Here is a 23,274-nt window from a genome sequence, read left to right on the forward strand (position 1 = left end):
TGTTATGAATTTATGTGCTTCAGACCTCTTGTTAACATTTAGTCCTATGCCTAAGTCTTTTATAGTCTTCATACTAAATGTGATATTAAACTTTAATCCATCCGTTCAACCAATCCCTCCTAACCGCGATTTTCCCAGTTACCAAGAATATGCCACAAATATTAGTAGAAAAAACATTGGATAGCTTTTCGTGTGATGTAAGAAGAATCTTCTTCTACTTGGGTAAATAACATGACAAATAATAATTTATACACTTTTCATAAGCAATATATTTGATTATCACGTCCTTTATGCAGAAGTTGTTTCTAATTTCTTTTCAGACTGTAGAGGTTATTTCATGTTTGTTTCTGTACCTGTATAAACAAACTAACGAGGAGCGCACGCATTCTGATGTCCCAGATTCAGGTACAAAAATTCTGAATTTATATCCTACCGCTTTCAAATACTGTTGTATACTGAAGGTTGATCGGTATATATCTGACTGACTTAGCAGTATTGCTGATTTAGCCAGAATCATTAAAGTATGTCGTTATTAGGGTAGTTTGTCAGCTCAGTTATCTGCGCACTGGAGTGCTGTGTTTGTGTTTGTGAAATACCACCGACAGTGGACCGTTTAGGAAATGATACATCATATCCAGGGTCGGCCATAGTTGATTTTCTGCCCCGTGCTGTAATACCATGTGACATCCCCTTCTTTCTGTGGAAAGTACCCCTCTTAAAAGCCTCCATTTTAAATGGTTTACCTAGATATGCAAAAAAGCCGGGTTTTTTGAATTGATGTTTTTTTGCACATAAAAAGCCGGCTTTTGGGGGGAAAAAACGAGAATTTTGAAAATTTTGGCTTTTTTCATTTTCATGATTTTCCTATTTAAATAGTTTCTTATAGTATACTCTAAAGTTATATAAGATTTCATGACTTAAATGCTATATTTCGCTCTGGAATTCACCATCATGATGGATGGAACACATATTTTATGAATTAAAGTAAACATAAGTACGTAGTAACTGTAGAAAATATTTAACTTTATTTTAACTTCTGAGTTATCAACATTTTTGTCTTTTCTACATCATTTCTTTTTAGTCATCCGTGTTTCATTCCCTAGAAATTAGTAAGCCTACTCTAGCTTCTAGCACATAAGTTAAACTTTTGTTTTTCAATATATCCGTCAGAGCGTACGTTTGTCAGTATATCTGTCAAAGCGTACTTCCACATTCTTGTTATACTGTAGCTGTGCAATGATTTAGCAATAATCTTCCGGATACAAACTTAAATACCATTTTATACAAATAATCAGTAGCGGATTCAGAAAAGTGATTTCTGAGGTGTTTCTCTGCTTAATGATTGTTTTTTTTTTCTAAAATTTCCTAATTTTTATTTGGGAGTGTATGAGTACAAGCGTAACTAATATTTCGTTTGGCTTGTATATTCAGCAATAACCTTCCGGATACAACCTTGAAGACCATTTTATACTGATAATCAGTGGCGGATTTAAAAATGTATTTTGGGAGGGGTTTTTCTTATTAATGTTTAGTTTCTACTAAAAATACCTAATTTTCATTTGAGAAGAGCTTGAAGTTTGTGAGTAAACATAACAAATATTTAGTTTGTTTTAGAAATTCTGTAATTTCGGGGTACAAATTTCACCCGTAAAACATCCCCTCCCTAACTCCCTTCGCAAATCCGTCATTGCTGGTAATTAGTAATAACAACGATTTAAAAACGATAAGAAAGGAAGTCAGCCAGAACTTACAGTACACGCATTATCTCTACATTCACGGATACAATTAAGAAAAACTTTTGTCGAAATGGTCGAATGTGGGGTTGAATCCCGGACTTACCGATAAAAGCGCGAAAGCTAACCACTCACTCATGGTTGTTGTGAAGTTGTGCTTAACTTAAATATATTCCCTCTATATATATGACCTATGGAATCCGAAGGTTCAATGTCGCGTTCACAGAAGCTCTCCACTGACTTCAATCCTTAGCCAACTGGATCCAGCTTTTACTTTGTATTCCTATTTCTGCGAGATGCATTTTAATATTGTCCTCCCATCTGCGCCTAAGTCTTTCTAATGGACGTTTTCCGATTGAATTTCCAGTCAAAACTTTGAAAGCGTCCACCATCTCCCATTCTGGCTGCGTGACCTGCCCACCTGAGACTCCTAGACTTGATGACCGTAACGATGTTTGGTTAACCGTATAAATTATACAGATCTTCGTTATGAAGTTTTCTTCATTCCCGTTCCTCTTGGGTCCGAATATTCGTCTCAGGATTTTATTTCCAAATACTTTCAGTCTGTGTTCTTCCCTCAAGCGATCATGTTTCACAAGCATAAAACACAACGGGCATGATTATCGTTTTATATAATTTAAGCTTTATATTCCTCGACAGAATTTGCGACGTCAAAATACTTTGAACTGTATAACACAAATTTCCCGATTTCAGTCGACATTTAATTTCTTTGTGGATATTATTTTGGTCTGGTGATATTGATCCCAGATATTTGAAAGTATCCACTTTGTCGAAAGTATTATTTGATATTTTAACGCATCCATAATTTGCCATATTACGATCCCGGTGAACTTCCATGTATTTAGTTTTCTCTGCATTTACTTCTAAACCAATGTCGCTACAAGAGTTTAATAAGGACTCTGTATTTCTCTCTATTGTTCTCCTATCATCCTCTATTAAATTTGCGTCATCAGCATACGCTGTAACCTGGTGAATACAATTCAGCTCTAGGGCCTGGTTGCTATCTTTGATTTTCCTTATAGAGTACTCCGGAATAAACACTAATGGCAATAATGCATCTCCTTGTTTCTGGCCATTCTCGACGTGGAAGCTTATGGACAACAATTTTTCTACTCGGACTTTACTTTGGGATTCACTTAAACACATTTTAATTAATCTAACTGGCTTTTTCGGTTTTCCGAATTCTGTAAGAATGTTATACAATGTTTCCCTCCTATCCGAGTCGTAAGCCATTTTAAAATCAATAAAAAGCTGATGTACTGGGTACTATATTCCCATTTCTTTTCGAGTATTTATCGAATAGTAAATATATGGTCGATAGTTGATCGATTTCCCTAAATCCACACTGATAATCTCCAATAATTTCATCTGCGTATGGAATCAATGTTGTTAATAGAATGTTAAGAGAAATGCCTCGATAATTATTACATCCAGTTTTGTCGCTTTTCTTGTGAATTGGAACAGTGATTGATTCTTTTATCTCTTCTTAAATGTATTCCATAGTTTTTCTCTTTTTTTTTTTAAAAAAAATGTTTCGTAATGATATGTTGAATTTGTGTCGTTAAAAATTCAGAAACCTTCAGGACTGGGTAAACCGTGATGGTGGTTATAAGTCTAGGAAACCGCACGATCAGATGAACAGTCTATTACGCATATGATCCATTAACAGAAAATTTGGCACTTTCCCGAGTCTGAACAAGCTTAAGAAACAGTCTGTGCATTATAGAATTCGGAATTTTACCGATTTTGCTTATTCCAAGCACCTGATAGGTGGTAACATTATTACGTATGTGATCACTGAATGAAAAATTTGTTCGAAATATTCATACAATGAATATGAAAGTTAAAGTTAAAAATTTCAAGAATGTACAGAACCATCCGAAACCAAACTCTTGATGTGCAGATTTAAGATTATCATATAAATGTATTTCTCTCAAGTTTTATTTTTTTTTTTTCAAAAAGAGGGTGTGTGATATTTTGAAGTAAAAATACTACATACAATTTTGCTAGTTATTTATGTACCTTATTTTTAAAAAAGTACTTATTTTTGTATATAAGAAGTTAAAAAATTATTATATATGTATTGGTTAATTCTTTGCAATTCATAATGTAAATATGTTAGGACTTTTAAGAAAATCTTTTCGAAATCCATCGTCTATTTTGGAGGTTCTATATTATTATCTACATCAACCACTAATCAAATGAGTTCTTGTGCTGTAGACAAGCGAAACAAAGTATGCTTTATCAATTTAAAGCAAAATTTTGAAAAAAGCCCAAAATTTCCCAAGCAAAAAAGCGAAGTAGAAAAATTCGTTTAAAAAAAAAAAAAAAAAGCCGGTATTTTCCCGAGCCCTTGCATCTCTAGCTTTACCCCATCATAATTACAGTAATATTAATGGTAACAAGATTTACCCAGTAGCAGGCCCGTATCCAAGGGGATCTAGGGGGCCGCCCCCTAAAATGTTCACGGTAGGTTTGCAAATGAACTATAATATGGTGATGAATCATAATATGGTTGGATCGGGGTCCCCCTAACTTCCTGCCGGGCGCCCCCTACATTTTTGGGCTGGCTACCGGCCTGCCCAGTAGTAAAATATTAATAATAAGAGTTTTAGATCAATGAGAACATACAAAGTTATTTAACTTTGAACTAGAACGTTGTATTTTAAATAACACATTTAACATATATCATGTTCAATCTTTTGCCTCCCCGAAACTTGCCGTAGCGTGCAAAGGATGTGTTGCACATACGTTAGAGCCGGCCATGATCATGACTTGTATATGTTAATGTTTCATACAACTGAGTATTGAAACAATGTCAGGATAATGATTTAAGTATCTGTACAACACCAACCAAAAATATCTCACTAAAATTATACAAATGGAATCCATGCAGGAACATTCAATAATAATAATAATAATAATAATAATAATAATAATAATAATAATAATAATAATAATAATAATAATAATAATAATAATAATAATAATAAAAAGATCCCGTTCCAGGTTACCAGCGAAAATTTCACATACAGAACTCCTGTAATCCGCCGACTGGCAGGCCAGAGAATCAAATACCCCAACATGACATAACCCAGAGATTAATCTGAGTCAGTCCACCGTCAGTCACTTCATTCGTTACCATCTTGACCTACCCTATGCGCACATAAAGGCTGAATTGACAATTTTGATCCCGTCCCAAAATTGCTGAACATAAGATTAACTGCGCGAGGCGTATGGCAGTGTTAAAATTTAAAGCAATCATCGTGTTGAATGAAACATATACTTGTTTCACGCGCAATGGTAACATTCGTGCAGTTTATTATCGTGACACTCCCACAAGAGTTATTTCCCATCAATGCGAAGAAAGTCTCCTATAGGTAATAATGATTATCGTTCGTTACATTTACGTGGGAAGTTGAAAGTATGTGAGATGGACAAAATGTGAAGATGAATAGTACCTACTTCCAGAAATTCATCGGAAATACCAATTTATCGGAAATACATACCTTGTTAGTACAGGGTCAACAGCAACTAGGTGTGGAGCGACATGGACAAAGCGTCCTGTCTATCCACTAGGTTCTCCCTACGGCTAATAATGACATGGCACCAGAAACATGAATTAGTGTTATATCTTTTTATGGTAATCCTATAATAAGCTCTGACGCTACCTCAATGGATCTCTACAAATTTGGACCGCTAAGACTATGTTTACAACTTGGTTACGCCCATAGTATTACTGGGCTATGGAGGAAGAAATCGAATTAAATTATTGTGTTCATGGTCCAAAATGGTGTTGCAGTGAAAATTACTATGTAGGATGATACTGCATAATGCATGTAGTTCAAGAGAATAGAATGGGTTGTGACAACGTAAGTTTTCATTGAGTACAATTTGAAAATCTGTTGGATATACCCCGATCAGCATTCTGTGTATCATTGTAGTATTTAATTTTAGTATATTTTACATGGCGAATTTGTATTATATTTTGCTTGTGTCTGTGTATCTTTGTATTATACTAAAATTAGAGTCCCTAGAACGGCACCCTGAAGTAGTGATGAGCGAAAGAGTCTTGGTCTGGCAGTTTTTGCAAGAGTCTTGCATGCAAGACCAAGACCAAGACCAGGAATCCCGATGCAAGACCAATACCAAGACCAAGGGGTGCAAGACCAAGACCATACCTGCAAGATTAAGACCAAGGTCAAGACTCTTGCGCAAGAATCTTGCACAAGTACCGACACTACTTGAATTTCTTTATATAGAATGTTAACCCGAGAACTACCAAGCGGGTCCATTGGACCCGTGATTATACTTTTCAATATTTTTATTCTCTTCCTGTTTAAGCAATGACTGTCTCATTTAGTGACTTGTACTTTTTGATCAATCCGAATAAAAAAAACAAAAGAAAGACTTCACTCGTGTTGATGGGTTGCAAATTTCCTCAACTGTCCCATTGTCTACCATTCGGGTCCAATGGGCCCATTGCCAAATGGCATTATGTATGTGCTGTATATACTTGCTTATTTTGTGTTGTCACTTTACAGAACTGAATTTAGTTAGCGTGATTGCCACTAGATGTAGATTGAATAGTATTTTACCTAAATGCTAAAGCTCATTTTAGTTGTAATTTCTCTTCAGTAGTTTTAGTTAGTGCTGCTGAAACTACATATTTTTTTGAAACGATGTAACTTCTCTCAGCAGTTCGTGTATTAGAATCCATACTAGTACCATCCATTCACACATTTTTTTCACACATCTTTACCTTTGAGCAGAACCCAGCCTCTCTTATAGCAGTTAATCTGTTAGCGAGGATCAGGTGTAGCATACGCACTTGTGAGCATCACAGACATACTCTATTTAGAGGACTGACGAAAGTTGACACTTTCGGAGGGTCGCTTATATTTTTGGACTATTGTCATCATTATCTTCGTCATCACTTGATCATCGCTTCATCACACGGATAGGTTGTGCTGGTCTTTGGACCGATGCACAAGAACCTACCCCCATACGTGGGGCCACCGGCTCCTGGTTCCTCTACACCAGACCGTGAAACTTTGTCTCGTTCCGGTCGTACCAGGCACCTTTCATGGGGCAGTCAAACTAGTTCGCGAGCAACCAGACCCAGAGATGGTACTGATTCTGGTGACTCCGCTCATTCAAGCAAACGACCTCGGGACAGATCTCGGTCTCCTGTAACTACCAACATGGACTCGGCAATGGACACGGCTTCTGGATCAGACTCAAATTTCTACACAACCAGAGAACCTATCTATTCTTTTCTGCTCACTGATTTCGATACAAAATATACTCATCCTAAAATGGTTTTCTTACAAATAATCAAGTATCCGCCTCGCGCTAGTATGGAAAACATTGTTAAAACTAGGAATGGTTTCATCATCCATTCAAAAAACCCGAACTTCGCTATCACACTTAGGAACAAAGCATCATACGAGATCTTTGGCAAAACGGCTAAATTAACCAAACAAGCTGATCGGAAGACAAAACAACCTCCTCCTCCACGCAAACCACCTATGTTTTCTGTTGTCATCCGTGGAGTAATACCTGAAATCAGCGATGAGGAAGTTTTCGAAGAAGTCAAACAAGAAGGCATTGAGGTCAACAAATGCATTTGCATTAAAAATAACAATGGCCCTACTTACATGGTACGTGTTTTGTCCCAAGATCAGACAGCGCTTGACTATTTGTTAGCTCATGGAGCTCCTATCTATAAGAAACTCCATCGAGTCGAGCCTTCCAAGATACCAGGACCTTTGCCAATTCGGTGTGAGAAATGCCAAACTTATAACGCACACTTTACTCGCCAGTGCCCGAATCCGTCTAAATGTGGCTATTGTGGTGAATCTCACGACACAAAAGCATGCAAAAATCAGCAACAGTAGCCACACTGCTCTACTTGCAACGAAAACCACCCAACATATAGCTACCGCTGCAAGGGAAAACTTCAGGCACAACCGGAACGTCCAGAACTTACAGTGCCAGTACAAAGTTTTACAAAACCACACCACCCTCACAATCTCTTGCTCAACCTCTCACTGTCGAAGATCTTCTTCGTTATATCACCATTGTACTACAAAATGTTTTTCCTTTCCAACGCGAGCACATTCTTCGTGTCGCCATATCAACAGCCAAATCTCTCTTCAATCTGAACTTTACTGCTACATATTCAGGACCTTTCGTTCACTTCCACATCGCACCTCTAGAGACACAAGTCTAAGACCAATATGACTGTGGCAGAATATATTATGGCTCTTACTTTACTTTTCGTTAACATCAGATCATTTCAGCAGCATAAAGTACTTCTAGAGCCTCTTTTGTTAGAAGAAAAAATCGCTATCATAGCTCTCAGCGAAACAGCCTAAAAACCAGCCTCTTCTGCACGACTTTCTGGTTACCAACTTCAACGCTGCGATTACCACGATGTACACGCACGCGCTCAAGGAGGTTTGTTGATTGGCTTTTCTCCCAAACGTCCTTATAGACAATACAATCCTACTGCATTTGCAAATCTTCCTGAACATCTCTTATTCTCTATATACTAGCCTTCTCTTACAGTTAATATAGCAACCATATATATACGCCCTGGTCATGCAATACCTTTTACCTTTTTCGAATATATCACTCAAAACTTTAAAACCATAATCATCATGGCTAACATAAACATCCATAGCAGAAGTACAAGGGAGAAACAACGTTTTAGAGACTTTATTTCAACTACACTACAACTCCACATTCATAATCTTCCTGGTCCCACTCGACCAGCTAGTCAAACAACCCCAGATGTAGTAATTACATCTCTCTCGCTTATAAATGACTCTGAGGTGACAGTTCTTGACACGATTGGAAGCGATCACTGTCCTATCAAAATAACAATCAAAAAGATTCGGCCATCTCTACAAAAGTTAGGGCCACATATTATCCAGCGTTACGATAAGGCTGACTGGACTCAATTTCGACAGACCGTAAATATCCGTGTCTCCAATCTTCAACCACCAAATTCAGAAACTGACATGTACAATGTTGTCAACCACATCACGGACGCTTTACATACTGGTGCTGAACACTATATACCTGTGGAGAAAATTTATCCGTCTAAGCCAAAATTGCCTCCAACCTATCTTTCTTTAATACAGAAATCACGACAGCATTTTCGAGAATATAAACAAACTGGCAATGAAGAATGTCTCCGTCAACACACACAATGGCACCGAGCTGTTACAAATTATCTCACAGCATACAAACGTCACACTTGGATCAGCGCGTGTAATAAACTAAACGACGAAGCCTCACCAAGCCGATATTGGAAAACCTTCCATAGACTCACAGGCAAAAGCACTAAAATATCATATTCTCTGTTGGACAATAGTGTCCCTCTCTTTACAGATCATGATAAGGCAAACGCTTTTGCAACACAATTACAAACAGTTTTCACGCCTGCAATATCATATAATTCACATAACCGCAGAGAATTGTCCACTACTCCAGCCTTACAACCATGACCATCACACGTAATAGATATTGACCATCCTCTTTCAGCACCAATCACTACATATGAACTTCAATGCGCACTTCATAAGAAATGTAATACTGCACCAGGCATCGATCATATTTCCTACCGGCTAATAAAAGAAGCTCCATTCTCTTTACTTACACTTCTCGTTACAGTCTACAACTTTATTCTCCGCACTGGCTTTTACCCTGCAGATTGGAAAGTATCCAAAATTTGTATGTTTCTTAAGCCTAATAAACCAGCACATTCTGTTACTTCTTACCGCTCAATACAACTGACAACAGTTTTCAATAAACTGTTTGAGAAAATTCTTGTCCAGCGGCTGCATTTACATATCCAGGAGTATAACTTATTGCCCATACATCAAGCAGGTTTTCGACCAGAATTTTCTATTAACGATCAGTTACTTCGGCTCTCTACAATAATAACAAATCAATATAACAAGGACTTTCCATCTTGCCTCGTCTTAATGGACCTTGAAAAGGCTTTCAATAAAGTATGACACTATGGACTTATTCAAAAGTTACAGAAGCTAAACCTCCCGATCTGCTACTTACGTATCATATATTCCTTTTTAGTAAATCGAATCGTATATGTCTATATACTGTAGGTACTGCTATCTCACACCTTATTTTTCCGTATTGTGGCGTTCCACAGGGATCTGCCCTCAGCTCGCTCTTATATATACTATATGCCTCTGATATACCAAAACCAACGGAAAACGTACTCTTATTTCAATATGCCGATGACACGGCCTTTCTAGCTCTTGGCAAGACCATGCATCAGATCAGCACTGCATTACAATCCACTCTCAATGGATTTATGCAATGGTGCGAAACTTGGAAACTTCCTGTCAATAGTGACAAAAGTCAAGCGCTGGTCTTTCTACCCCCGAAACGCCGCTCCAAGGTTCATCGCAATCCGCGAAACCTTAAAGTCACACGTAACGATCATTCTCTACAACCAAGTACTACGGCCACATATCTCGGGGTTGTATTCGATTTCAAACTTAATTGGAAGGCTCATCTTGAGAAAATCTCTCAAAAGGCTAATATCCGGCTAAATCTTCTTCGCCGTCTAACTGGCACTAATTGGGGCCTAAACGCCGTCTTGCTCCTAAATACATATAAAATGTTCCTTCGGCCTATCTTAACTTTTGGCCACATTGCTTGGTGCAACGCTCCCACGAAGTTCTATGACCGTTTGTCAATACTCGAGCGTCATGCCATTCGACTTGCACATCATATCAGGCTGCCATATCCCAACTTTCTGACTTACGAGCACATTGACTTTCCTCAACTGACTCAACACCTCGCCGATATCCGCTTGAAATATATACTCTCTCGACTACCAGTCTCTTACCCATTTCTTCTCGATACCCTACAAGCAGATGCTGAAACTGACGCCCCATATAAATACTTGCACACGCCATTAAATATACTTATTACGATGTATCTTAATACTGAGCACCCTACCATTAACGAGCGTGATATATTCCATATTTATCATAAAGCTGATCATCTCCCTCATTTGTTTCCATCTCTGCACCATGTATAATTTCAGCACTAACACTGGGCTTTCCCCATGTTGCCATCAGTCTCGAGCCGCCCCGAGACAGAAGAACTAATCTGCATTTGTCTTCTTAACAATCTGTTTGTGATTGTGGCGTGCACGCACTGCATCTCATCTTTCACTGTCATCATATCTATTTCATAAAGCACCTCAGTCTCTATATACACTTTCTTAAACATTAAAAAAAATAAAAAAAATAAAAAAAAGTTTCTGAGTTGTACCATCTTTATGTGCGCTCTTTTCTGCACTCGTATTTAAATTTTGCACTAATCTTCTGTTTGGATGTATTTTTTTTAAATCTTTGTTTTTGAAAATTCACATAGACCATCATGAAATTCTTTAAACAATAGTGTACTAAAATCTGTGCCAAAGAGAGGGCGTAACCCTCTAATGGCCAGGGTTAGAAATAGTCTTTCAATTAAATTATGAATAAAGAACTCCCAAATCCCTAACCCTTTATTAAAAAGACATTTTTTTTGACATACTAAATCAAGAGGCCTAACTTCTCTTGTGTGAGTTAATGTGCCAGCGAGGATCAAGTGTTGTAAACGCATTTGTGAGCAAAGCACACGTACTGCACTTAGAAGGTTGACGAAAGTTTTCATTTTCGGAGGGCAGCTTGCTTTTTGAACCTCATCATATCATACTTTCTTTCACCTTCATCCTCATTTGGGCTTCGACCCTATGGCTACACTCTTACGATGACTGACTCTGGCAAAACCACTGGACAAATGAATCTTGGCAGACATTCGGGCTTACCATCTGTATCTCCTTCAATACCCAGTACTTCAATAGCACAACCATCCACTCGCACTCGGCATTTTTCTTGGGGCCATGAACCGATCAATGTATCTCGAGATAGACACCCATCAAGCGAATCTACGCAATCCGCGAAACGCATCCGGACTCGCTCACCTATAACATCAATGGATATCGAGGTTGAACGACAAAATACAGGTGTACCTTCTGCAGTGTCTTCAGCTATTTCATCAAATCATACGCCTCTCTTTCATTTCATCCTTACTGATTTTGACGCTAAGTATACCAACCAAAAAATTATTTTTCCGCAAATTGCTAAGTATGTTCCTCGGGTACGAGATACCCTAGTTCAAATCGTCAAAACCAAAAATGGCTATATATTAAAATCTAACGATCCCAATTTTGGTATCACAGTTCGTAATAAAGCTTCTTACGAAACTTTTGCTAAGAACGCTAAACTCACGAAGCTCACGGACAAGCGAACGAAACAACAGCCACCTCCTCGAAAACCACCGTTTCTGTCGGTTGTTATTAGGGGTGTCTCCCCCGATCTAACTAACACAGAAATTCAGGAGGAATTAGCACAAGAAAGGATTTCAGTGGATAAATGTATTCGCATTCGCAATAATAATGGTCCAACATATATGGTACGCAGTTTGTTGCAGCGGCAAGATACCATTGACTATCTTCTCAGATTTGGCGCACCCATCTATAAGAAAATCCAACGCGTTGAACCATCTAAAACGCAGGATCCGCTTCCAATTCGTTGCGAAAAGTGTGTTATACAACGACCATACTAAGGCCAATTGTCGTAATCAACCTAAATGTGGTTACTGCTCCGGACTCCATGATACCAAAACATGCCCGAACTTAAAGGGACCCCCTAAATGCAATACATATGGCAGTGGGCTTCACCCTACATATAGCTATCGTTGTAAGGCTAAAACGTCACGTACGACTGGACATCCGGAACTAACTGTTCCATTAAAAACAGCAGACAAAACTACACCACCTACGCAATCATTATTACCTTCGTTAACAGTCGAAGATCTTATACGCTATGTTAGTCTGGTGTTACAAAACATTTTTCCTTTTCAGAGAGCTCACATCTTTCAACATATCATTTCTGCCGCCAAATCTATTTTTAATATTAATCTTCATGCAACTTATTCTAATAATTATGTGCATTTTCACATTGGAACCCTGGAAACTGCTGTTTAAAACATTCCACACCGTCTTCTTCATAATGGGGATTAACTTTCTTTTTGTCAATATTCGATCTCTCTCAACATAGACTGTTACTTGAATCTTTATTACTAGAGGAACATATTAGCTTTAAATGAAACCGCCTTGAAACCGAGTATGCTAGCTCGTATTCCTGGATACCAACTGCAACGATGCGACTTTCAAGATCAAGCTCGACGGGCCCAAGGGGGAGTAGCAATATATTTCCCAAAGTATCCAGTTCGAGCCTATACTCCACAAGCTTTAGGTAATCTTCCGGCATACCTATTATTCACTACATACTTTCCATCGATCATTATTAACTTCAGTATAATCTATATTAGACCACGTCAGCGTATCCCATTCGAATATTTTCGATACATAGCTACCAACTTTCGAAATATTATCATCATGGCGGACATTAATATCCACAGTCGTACTAGCCGCGAAAAAAACGACTTTCAGGAATACTTCATTAACAATCTTCAGCTCCATCTTCATGTTCTTCCTGCACACACCAGACCTATCAGTCAAACTACACCGGATGTCGTCATCACCTCTATGAATCTCTTTAATGACTGTCAGCTTTCAATACTAGACTCAATGGCAGCGATCATCATCCAATAAAATTAACGTTCACTCGGGGACAACCCCCACGCCCTGTACTAGCACCTCGTCGAGTTCCGAGGTTTGATAAGGCGAATTGGCCTCATTTCCGGGAAGACCTAGAGCACTCTCTTTCTATCATAACACCTCCAACTTCTGAAACTGAACTTGCTTCCTGTCTTACTGCTATTACTACGGCAATTCAAACCAGTGCCCAGCAGCATATTCTGATGCAGCAAGTACATCCCCACAAACCGGTCCTATCAGCGATATATCTTCCACTCATACAGAAAGCCCGACAACATCTTCGGGAATATTATCGAACTGGGAATGACTCATGTCTTCGTCAGCATCGCCAATGGCAACGAGCTGTTCATAGCTATCTTGTTGCATATAAACGCCGCAATTGGATTAAAACTTGCAACAACTTATCCGAGGAAGCACATCCATCTCGTTACTGGAAGCGATTTCATCAACTTACTGGTAAGAATACCACAACAACCTACCCACTAGTTGTAGCTGGCATTCCTCTGTTTTCCGATGACGAAAAAGCAAACGCTTTTGCTACACAGCTCCAGACCGTTTTTACACCAACAGCGGCTTCTAAACGCTCTGAACGGAAAGATCTGTCTTGCATTCCTGCTTTACAACCTTCAACAAATCATGTCATTGATCCTGAGCATCCACTTTCTGCACCCATTACTACCGATGAAATCCATTCTATACTAAAACGGAAGACAAATACAGCACATGGAATTGACAACACCTCTTATCGACACATAAAAGAAGCTCCATACTCATTCCTGCTAACTCTGGTAACAATATAGAATTTCATACTTCAAACTTGTTTCTATCCTCCTGATTGGAAAGTCTCAAAAATTGCTACGTTTCATAAACCAAATAAACCTGTCCATTCTGTTTGTTCATACAGACCAATCCAACTTATATCTGTTCTCAACAAAATCCTGGAAAAAATCCTTGTCTGTCGCCTTCATAAATACCTTGAAAATACTGGTCTATTACCTATTCATCAAGCAAGTTTTCGGCCTAGATTCTCCATCCATGACCAACTGCTTCGTCTCAGCATCATAATTACAAATCAATTTAACAAAGGCTTTCCATCCTGCCTCACTCTACTGGATTTAGAAAAGGCTTTTGTTAAAGTTTGACACTATGGGCTAATTAAAAAACTGCAGTCATTCAAACTTTCCGTTTGCTATCTAAGGGTAATCTACTCTTTCATTACAAATCGCATTGCGCATGTCGCAGTTGGTAACACAGTCTCTTGGCCTATTTTTCCGCTTACTGGAGTTCCCCAGGGCTCTGCACTCAGCCCATTATTATATATTCTTTACGCTTCTGATATTCCTTCAGTGCCACGAAATGTTTCCACTTTCCAATATGCTGACGATACAGCTTTTCTTGCACTTGGCAAAACTGTCCAGGAAATTAGCCTTGCTCTACAAACAACTCTCGACAATTTCATCAAGTGGTGCTAGAGATGGCATCTGACCATTAACAACGACAAAAAGCAGGCGCTGGTTTTCCTACCACCTAACAGGCGTTCCAGAGTTTACCGAAACACCACGCTCTTACGAGTAACTGTTGATGGGTACATTGTACGCCCTACTAACACTGCTACCTACTTGGGCGTCGTCTTCGATTTCAAACTGACTTGGAATGCACATTTGCAAAAACTAAGAACTAAGGCTACTATTCGTTTAAATCTTTCACATCGTTTCACAGGCACCACTTGGGGCCTCCAACTCGATGTTATATTCCATATTTACAAGATGTTTCTTCGACCTATACTCACTTTCGGACATACTGCCTGGTGCCATACCTCTGCTTCGTTCTACGAAAAAATGTGCATATTGGAGTGTCATGCTATTCGACTAGCTCACCGACTGAAACTGCCATATCCTACGTGGCTCACGTATGAGTACATTAACTTTCCAAAGCTCACAGAACATCTTGCACAACTCCGTATTCGGTACATCACTTCTCGCATTGAAACGGGCCATCAATTCAGTCTGATGCTGTCACTGATGCCCCATCCGCTACAAGCATTCTCCTTTAAATGTACTCATTTCTTTGTATGTCCAACATGCAAATCTCCCAGAGGACGAACGTGACATCTATGCCATTTATATAATTCATGATCATATTCCTCATGTTTTTCCATCTTAGCACAGATATCATCATAACTAACAAGGGCTTCCCCCTGTGATAATTAGTCCCGAGTCGCCCTGGGACAGAAAATTTAACCTGCATCTGTCTGACTAATTTATATTTGTTTGTGATGTTTTGGCACTTCATCTCAACTTTCATCTCCATTATCTTACATTTTCACTCACTTCAAATACTATCTCGCATTATATATATTTTTTGATATTCTTGCACATTTGCTTCTAAATATTCTTCACTTTATATTTCACTATTCACATGATACCCTTTATTTATAATTTTCTTGCCTTATTTAAGTTATATATACTTTGTTATGTATGTAGAACAATAAAATGATGATCAAAATTCTTTCCAAAACTTTGCACTAAAATCACTGTTAATTATCAAACTTCCCTTAGACCATCCCATTCTTTTCAAAATTATATTTTATATAGAAAATCACTTACCAAAGAGTGGCTGGAGGCCGTCTGAGAGGCTGGAGAAGTATATAATTTCCCAATCACATTATCTGTAGAATACGTAAATTTTCTTTTCTCCTTTCCTTAAAAAAATTGAAACGGTGTAACTTCTCTCAGCAGTTCGTGTATTAGAATCCATACTAGTACCATCCATTCACACAAAAGTGTTCTATGTGAAAATAGCAGCATCAAAACAGAACCTACGCAATGAAGACATTGAAAAATATTTACATGAGTTGAGTTCTGACAATGATGTGTCCGACAGTGAGTACGTGCCATCAGATGATGGTGGTGAATTAGATTATGTGTGAGCAGAATAGGATATTATTATAAGTGAACCTGAATCGCTTTTAGGCTTTTCTTTCGTGATTCTCTGTTTGACAGCATTTGCAAATGGACGAATAAAGAAGCGGAGATTGTATATGGCGAAATGTATACCTCGGGACGAATTTCAGAAATACGTTGGTTTGTTGGTTCTAATTGGTGTCTACAAATCCAAAAACGAAGAAGTCACCCAGCTGTGAAGTGTTGAAGATGGTCGCCCAGTGTTCAACCGTATAATGTCTCGTAACCGGTTTCAGTCAATAGACAGAGTGCTCCGTTTTGACGACGCAGCCTCAAGACGCAAAAATCGGTCCCCAGATAAACTGCAACCAATTCGCGAAATATTTGACTCTTGGGTATGTATACTTCAGGATGCTTTTATTTTGGGGATAATGTAACTATTGACAAACAACTTGTGGTATTTAGAGGCCGATGTCCTTTCCGTCAATATATCCCCAGCAAACCTGGAAAATATGGAATCAAGATATGGGTTCTTTGTGACAGTGCTACGAGTTAAGCATGGAACATGCAAATTTATACTGGGCGGCAAGAAAATCAACCAAGGGAAGTAAATCAGGGTAAAAGGGTTGTGCTAAATTTAGCTGAACAGTTGTCTAACAGTGGCAGAAACATAACAGCGGATAATTTTTTCACCAGTTTAGATCTTCTGAGAAAACTCTTAGAGACTCGAATAACCTACGTTGGAACTGAACGGAAAAACAAACCGGAGTTGAATGTGACTTTTGCAACCGCGAGTGGACGGCATGAAAATTCAACTTTATTTGGACTTCAAGATAATGTTATGATTTTATCTTATTGTCCAAAAAAGGGAAGAGTTGTGACCCTTATGAGCTCAATGTACTCCCAACCAACGGTGGACAACTCTCGTCCGGATAAGAAACCAAAAGTTATACTCGACTATAATAAAAACAAAGGCGGAGTCGACAAAATGGATCGAATGGTGAGGTGCTACATTTCCAAGCGTATGACTGTTGCACTTTTCTACAACATGATAGATGTCAGTGGTCTAAATGCATTTATCTTGTGGCTCTACGTTTGTGGTACAGACGCTATACCAAAGAAGAGAAAGCGGAGGTCTTTCCTTATCAGACTGGGGAAGAAATTGGGAAAAGTAGGTGAGGTTACAGCTGAGCCTAAAAAGCGACCGTCTCCTACAGATGGACCTCCTAACCAGAGAAAAAAGGCACGGTGCCATATGTGCCCATCACGCATAGATAGAAAGACCAGAACTGTGTATGATTTGTGCAAGAACAATGTTTGCCAAGAACACTGTGTATTTGTCTGCAAAAATTGCGGCACCGAGTAAACTTTGTGAAATTGTGAACACATCCTATATCGTTTTCTTTCCTTTCTCACATATTAAAACCTTTCGGAAATCATATAAAATTTCTCAAATAGACTGTGAGATTCTGAACTTGTGAGCACGTCGCACAACACTAAGTTTTGAAGGATTTTTATTTTATGTTTTTTGTCCAATAAAAATAATATGTACAATATAATCATATAATTTTTTCAATACACTTCGTGAGATTGTGAACACTGTTGGACCTCTGAACACTTGTGAATACTTTTGAACTCATGTAAGTTAATTTGTTGCGCTGCATTTGTTTTTTCATACAATAAAACAATGTGAAAATCTCATAAAATTACTCTATATCCTCGATTCTAAATTAGAGTCCATTGCACCCGAATGGTAGAACATGTGTGTAAAAATGTATGGTAGTTGCAGGGTTAAAAAGAAGGAGATGGATTTCTTGGCTTCAGTAAAAATGCTGCTGGAGTGAATGTGTTCCCAATAGTTTATGCAATCCGTGTGAGTCGATCTGCCCCTATAGCATATAGCTACAGTATGTCGTTTTCTGAATTGGTTGCTCGCGTTGCCCAGATAGGAAGGGATGAGCACGAGACAAGATTTGTGGCTGTCTCGTCCCGAAAATGTGCTGTAAAAGTGATATCTCAACTCGAAAAATGTATATTTCTCTATTGGAAGAGCCGTGTCTCGACTCGAATTTTATCAGGAAAATAATCCTGTCTCGACTCGTCTCGTGCGCATCAATACAGATAGGTTAATTCAGCCGTGATTTTAACCTATTACAGTGGTTTGAATTCCACGTTAAATAGTTCGTATGAATTTTATGTATCCTCGGTGCTGAGAAAGACACTAAACTCCTATCTAACAAACTTAATTAAAGATACCTTAGTGAACCTATATTTAACTGATTACACCACCACCTATCAGAATTCGAAAAACTGTTTCGGATAAAATTTACGTATTTCCCCTTAGAACCCGAATACTGAATTAAAATGATGGAGTTCCCATATCAGTTTTCAGATACTGTCCACCCAGAAAACTTTTGGTGGGCACGCCTATGGATGAGCTGTTGGCTCGGCACACTTTTCGGTTCGGATCGATAGTGAATGAACTGTGACTTGAGCTGCTCGAGTCATTGACAATTCTAAACCCGGGCCGAGCAGTTTTGAACATATTTGGCCAGCGCCCTATAAATATTAACAATGTTTGGCTCGAGCCTCAATACTCAACCTACACCGTCAATCCGAATTCAGAAGCTCGTGAACAATGTCCTTGACTGCTAGACTTCACGAGTAGTGAGATTAGCAATCAACTAGTTTTTAGTAGTCTATTCAGATACAAATCGCCTATTTTTCATGTTTATACGTAATGTTGTTATAATAATAATTAATACTACTACTACTTCTACTACTACTACTACTACTACTACTACTACTACTACTACTACTAATAATAATAATAATAATAATAATAATAATAATAATAATAATAATAATAATAATAATAATAATAATAATAATAATGATAATGATAATGATAATGATAATGATAATGATAATAATAAGTTGTAGTGGTAGTAGTAGCATTGAATAATTATATTGTTTATGTAGGATACTTGAAGAAAGTACTTGAAACTACACATAGGATTTGGCTCGACTCGACTCGAAACTCATCCTGAATTCGAGTCGAGTTGGAGGAAATATTTCCAGCCTAAGTCTTGAGTCGAGCTCAAATATATCTGTTTGGAGTCGAGTCGAGTTTCAAAGAAAACTCGCTCGTGCCCATCCCTACAAGTAACGCAGTATGAATTTTTAGTCAGTGTTACATTATATGAAAATGTTCATATAGCTGTCAAGTAAAAATTTGTTCTTCCATCTACATAAAGCGATTCAGAAACTGCAATAATAATAATAATAATAATAATAATAATAATAATAATAATAATAATAATAATAATAATAATAATAATAATAATAATAATAATAATAATAATAATGGTAGTAGTAGTAATATGGACAATTGAAGTAATAAGAACTTTTTCCCACATTCAAAATTTTAGACCTAAAAGTAACGCGTTACTTTCAAAATAGGGTAACAGTTACTTTTTGGAGGCAGATAACGCGTTATATTTTAAGGGAAAGCAAAATAACTTGTAACGCGTTATATTTTTACAAGTAACTTACCCAACACTGCTTTTATCTATACAATGTTAACGAATGACGGTCGCCCCTGTGTTCGAATCCGTTCATCTCAGTTTCTCTTCTGCCTCTGTAACAGAAAGTAATGGAATAACCACTTCTGTTTCAGTTATTCTCGTCGCACTTTCGCATACACATTGTATATCTGTACGTAATTGGTGGGCAGCCGTCAATTAAATAAAACGTTCTCAGTGGATTTGCGGACTAACAAGAAATGTGGATTTTTAGCCCTTTTACCAAACGGCAGCTGGATTCTTCATCTCTGTATGGCAGAGACAGGATATGCAGTATTTTCTTACAATGGCTTATATGATAGTCACCCTTTCATTATGTGCTATTTCTAACTTACTACTACCTCTCCCCATGTGCTGCACACGCAACTTATAGCTGTAATTTGAATTTAAATTTGGTTATCCCCGTTTATAATATTCCTTGAAAATCATTACCGCTTTTAGTGATTATCTTTAGCATATGATTAATGAGCATTTAAACTAATTAGTGTTACTCACGTTCGCTAATACCAAAAGCTTAGTTCGATCATAAACTGAACAGAGTACAAAGTTTCAAGATCAATGACGGAAGAAGAATTTTTAGCTGCTGTAACGTCACGATTGAATCGTCCAATAGAGGACTGTGTTTGGATGAACTTCTTGGGATCGGCGAAAATGCTTCCCGTAAAAGGTAGGCCTATACAAAATAAATCCCAGTTATTTCTTTTGTATTTATTACCATTATTTTCGTAAATATACCTGTATATTAAAAGATAAACCGAAACGAATGTAATTCAGGAAGTGACTATCGTGTATCTGTGCCGGTCTATTGCTTTTCTCAAGCTTGACTGACCATTATTAACAAAAAATAAATAAATAAATAAAAAATAAAAAATAGGCTGAAAAAGCATCTCGTTTCCATTACGAGCGCGGGCGGTCTCTATTCTGCTTGTATTCAAGTTTCATAAACCGAATACTCAAGGACATTTGGCTGAAGAATCGATTTTGTTTATACTCGGAATTCCCGCAACTGAATTTCTTGCGTGTGCATTGATTGGCTGGAATCGATTAAATATTCCTTTGGTAACATTCAATATGTTATGCTTCAGGTCAAGGTTCATAGAGTACTAAGTTTGGGTCATATCGGAAAATGACACTGATTGGCTGGTGGTATTGCGTCACTATAGGAGCAGAGAGAGAAAGGTTTACGCCCACAAACAGACGACGTTCGTTCGCGTTTGCAGAAGAAATAATGATTTTAATCGTTACCAGTGGCGTATTTAGGGGGGTGGCTTCCGGGCTTAAGCCCCCCCGAAATCTTACTTAGTATAGTAAAGTAAATGAAATATCTTGCAGAATTTTCACATTTCCAGGCAAAGCCCCCCCCGAAAGTTAGCAAAGCCCCTCCCGAAACAAAATCGTAAAAACGCCACTGATCGTTACACACCTTTTTTTCTGGTTGTTTTAGGATTCATTTTAATTAACGGTATTTTCTTCTTTAGGCCTAAATTCGAGTTTCGAATGTTATTGTTCCTATTCATGTACTTCACGCGAATAAACATTCTTGTGCTCACAACGATTATTCGTGCACATTAGGATATTTCTTGTTTATTTTTCCGATCATTTGTTTTTACATTTTCTAATGATTGTTATGCTGCCATTTATATAAATGAAAATCAGCTCGAATCCTTTGGTTTTATCACTCATTTTATCGGTTTGGTGGCGCCAATTTCTGTATAACTTGGGGTAGGAAAGTTCAGGTATGTGGGTATCATTGTCATGTAATCAAGCGAAAATTGAAGCAAATGCAGAATACCCAAATTCTGGGGTGTCAAATGAAACTTTGGCTGGGTGGGATCCTGTAGACCTTAGGATCGATGCCCATGAAGACCACCACTTGGCACAAAAACTCTAAGGGTAGGGACATGCCGAAGATACCTCGCAATCGAGGTCGAGTAAGTCGCGGTCGCTACCTCGATGTCTAGGTCGCGATGAATGAAGGGCCCACATAGCGAGGAGGTCGCACCCTTGCTGTTAAGTTCTCAGTTTAAGGAGAAACATTGCTGTGACGCATGTGAAATTATTCCGTCAGTGAATAAAAATCACTGCGAAACCACATTTTGAAATTGAAAGGACCAATTATAAATAGGGATGAATGCGAGACGAAATATGAGAAATGCCAAAGTCTCGTATCTTGTTTTGCAAAACTATTTGAGTCTCATCTCTTGTTCATCTCTATCAATATTCTAAATCAACCTTTTATTCAATTTTCTGTGAAGAAATGCCCTCTTTCAGCACTCAGGCGAGAAATCATTTCCAAGTAAAATTTAATAAATAAATAAAAAAATCAGGTATGTCTTCAGGTTTCGAGGTGGAGGGGGTACTAACTGCAGCAAATGAAGTTTCGTCACTGCAATTGCATTATTCAACGTTTCCTCCTTATGGATACGTGCCTGTCTTTTCAGGTATTTCTTTACCTTATATCAATAACGAATTTAGAAGAAACCCTTTTTATTAATCTCGGAATTGGGGGGGGGGGGCGTGGAGTTTTTAAGCATACATATGATTAACAGTACCTTCTTTTTTTCTTTAAAAATTCTACAATATACGGACTTCAGCGCGAAAGCCTCCTCCCTGTGACCGCCACTGCCGTATATAATAATAAGCTACAGTATAATTCTCAAATAAATAACTTATCTGACATTCCCATTTCAGTTGCTATTTTCTTTCATTCTCTATTTAAAATGTGCCTATTATGATGTTGCTTGTGTTTGTTATTCCATATTGTTGGAACATTCCTCATTAGTTATATTAATATGTCTTTCATAATCAAATATAATAGTGCAGCAAAACCTCTCGAGCATAGACACACACAATCCACTGCAGACGAAATTCTAAACAAATGTAGACTATTCCGTGCCGCGCTTCAGCGAGAACCAATGAGAACACGAGCCACAGCGGAGCTCCTCCGTGGCTAAGCGGTTACCGTACGCGCCTTTGGCGTGGGAGACCCGGGTTCGATTCCCGGCCGAAGCTCATGTGGTTCGGATTCCACGTTAATCAGTAGGTCCACGTCTCATATAGCCTCGGTGCTGAACGGGACGTTAAACTCAAAATCAACTCAACTCAACGAGCCACAGAGATGCTTCCGATGAACATCAATGTAAAAACAAACTCGGTTGTTTATAATCGCGACCACTAATTCACCCTCGCCGTCGCCCTCTAGGTCGCAATGTAGCGTACATCTTCGACATGCACTTACCCATTTGAATCCATGGGTTTGTGCCAGTATCGAGGGTGCGACCGCGACTTAAACCACGACCGCGTCTTAAACCTCGACC

The 23,274-nt window shown here is 38.2% G+C and overlaps 1 protein-coding gene across 2 annotated transcripts in view; it reads left to right on the forward strand.

Annotated features, from left to right (window-relative positions):
• LOC145686306 (uncharacterized) overlaps nucleotides 1-23,274 on the forward strand; it is a 308,465-nt gene that overhangs the window by 163,985 nt on the left and 121,206 nt on the right. Inside the window, exon 3 of one of the 2 annotated variants that reach the window (XM_081759452.1) lies at nucleotides 321-405. The exons of the other annotated variant lie outside the window; for it this stretch is intronic. Coding sequence (XP_081615578.1) covers nucleotides 321-405 — 85 coding nt within the window. The remainder of the gene's footprint in view (nucleotides 1-320; nucleotides 406-23,274) is intronic. 2 annotated transcript variants of the gene reach the window in all.

The sequence above is a fragment of the Thermobia domestica genome, chromosome 5 (genome assembly GCF_964235325.1).
Source record: "Thermobia domestica chromosome 5, izTheDome1.hap1.1, whole genome shotgun sequence".
NCBI lineage: Eukaryota > Metazoa > Arthropoda > Insecta > Zygentoma > Lepismatidae > Thermobia > Thermobia domestica.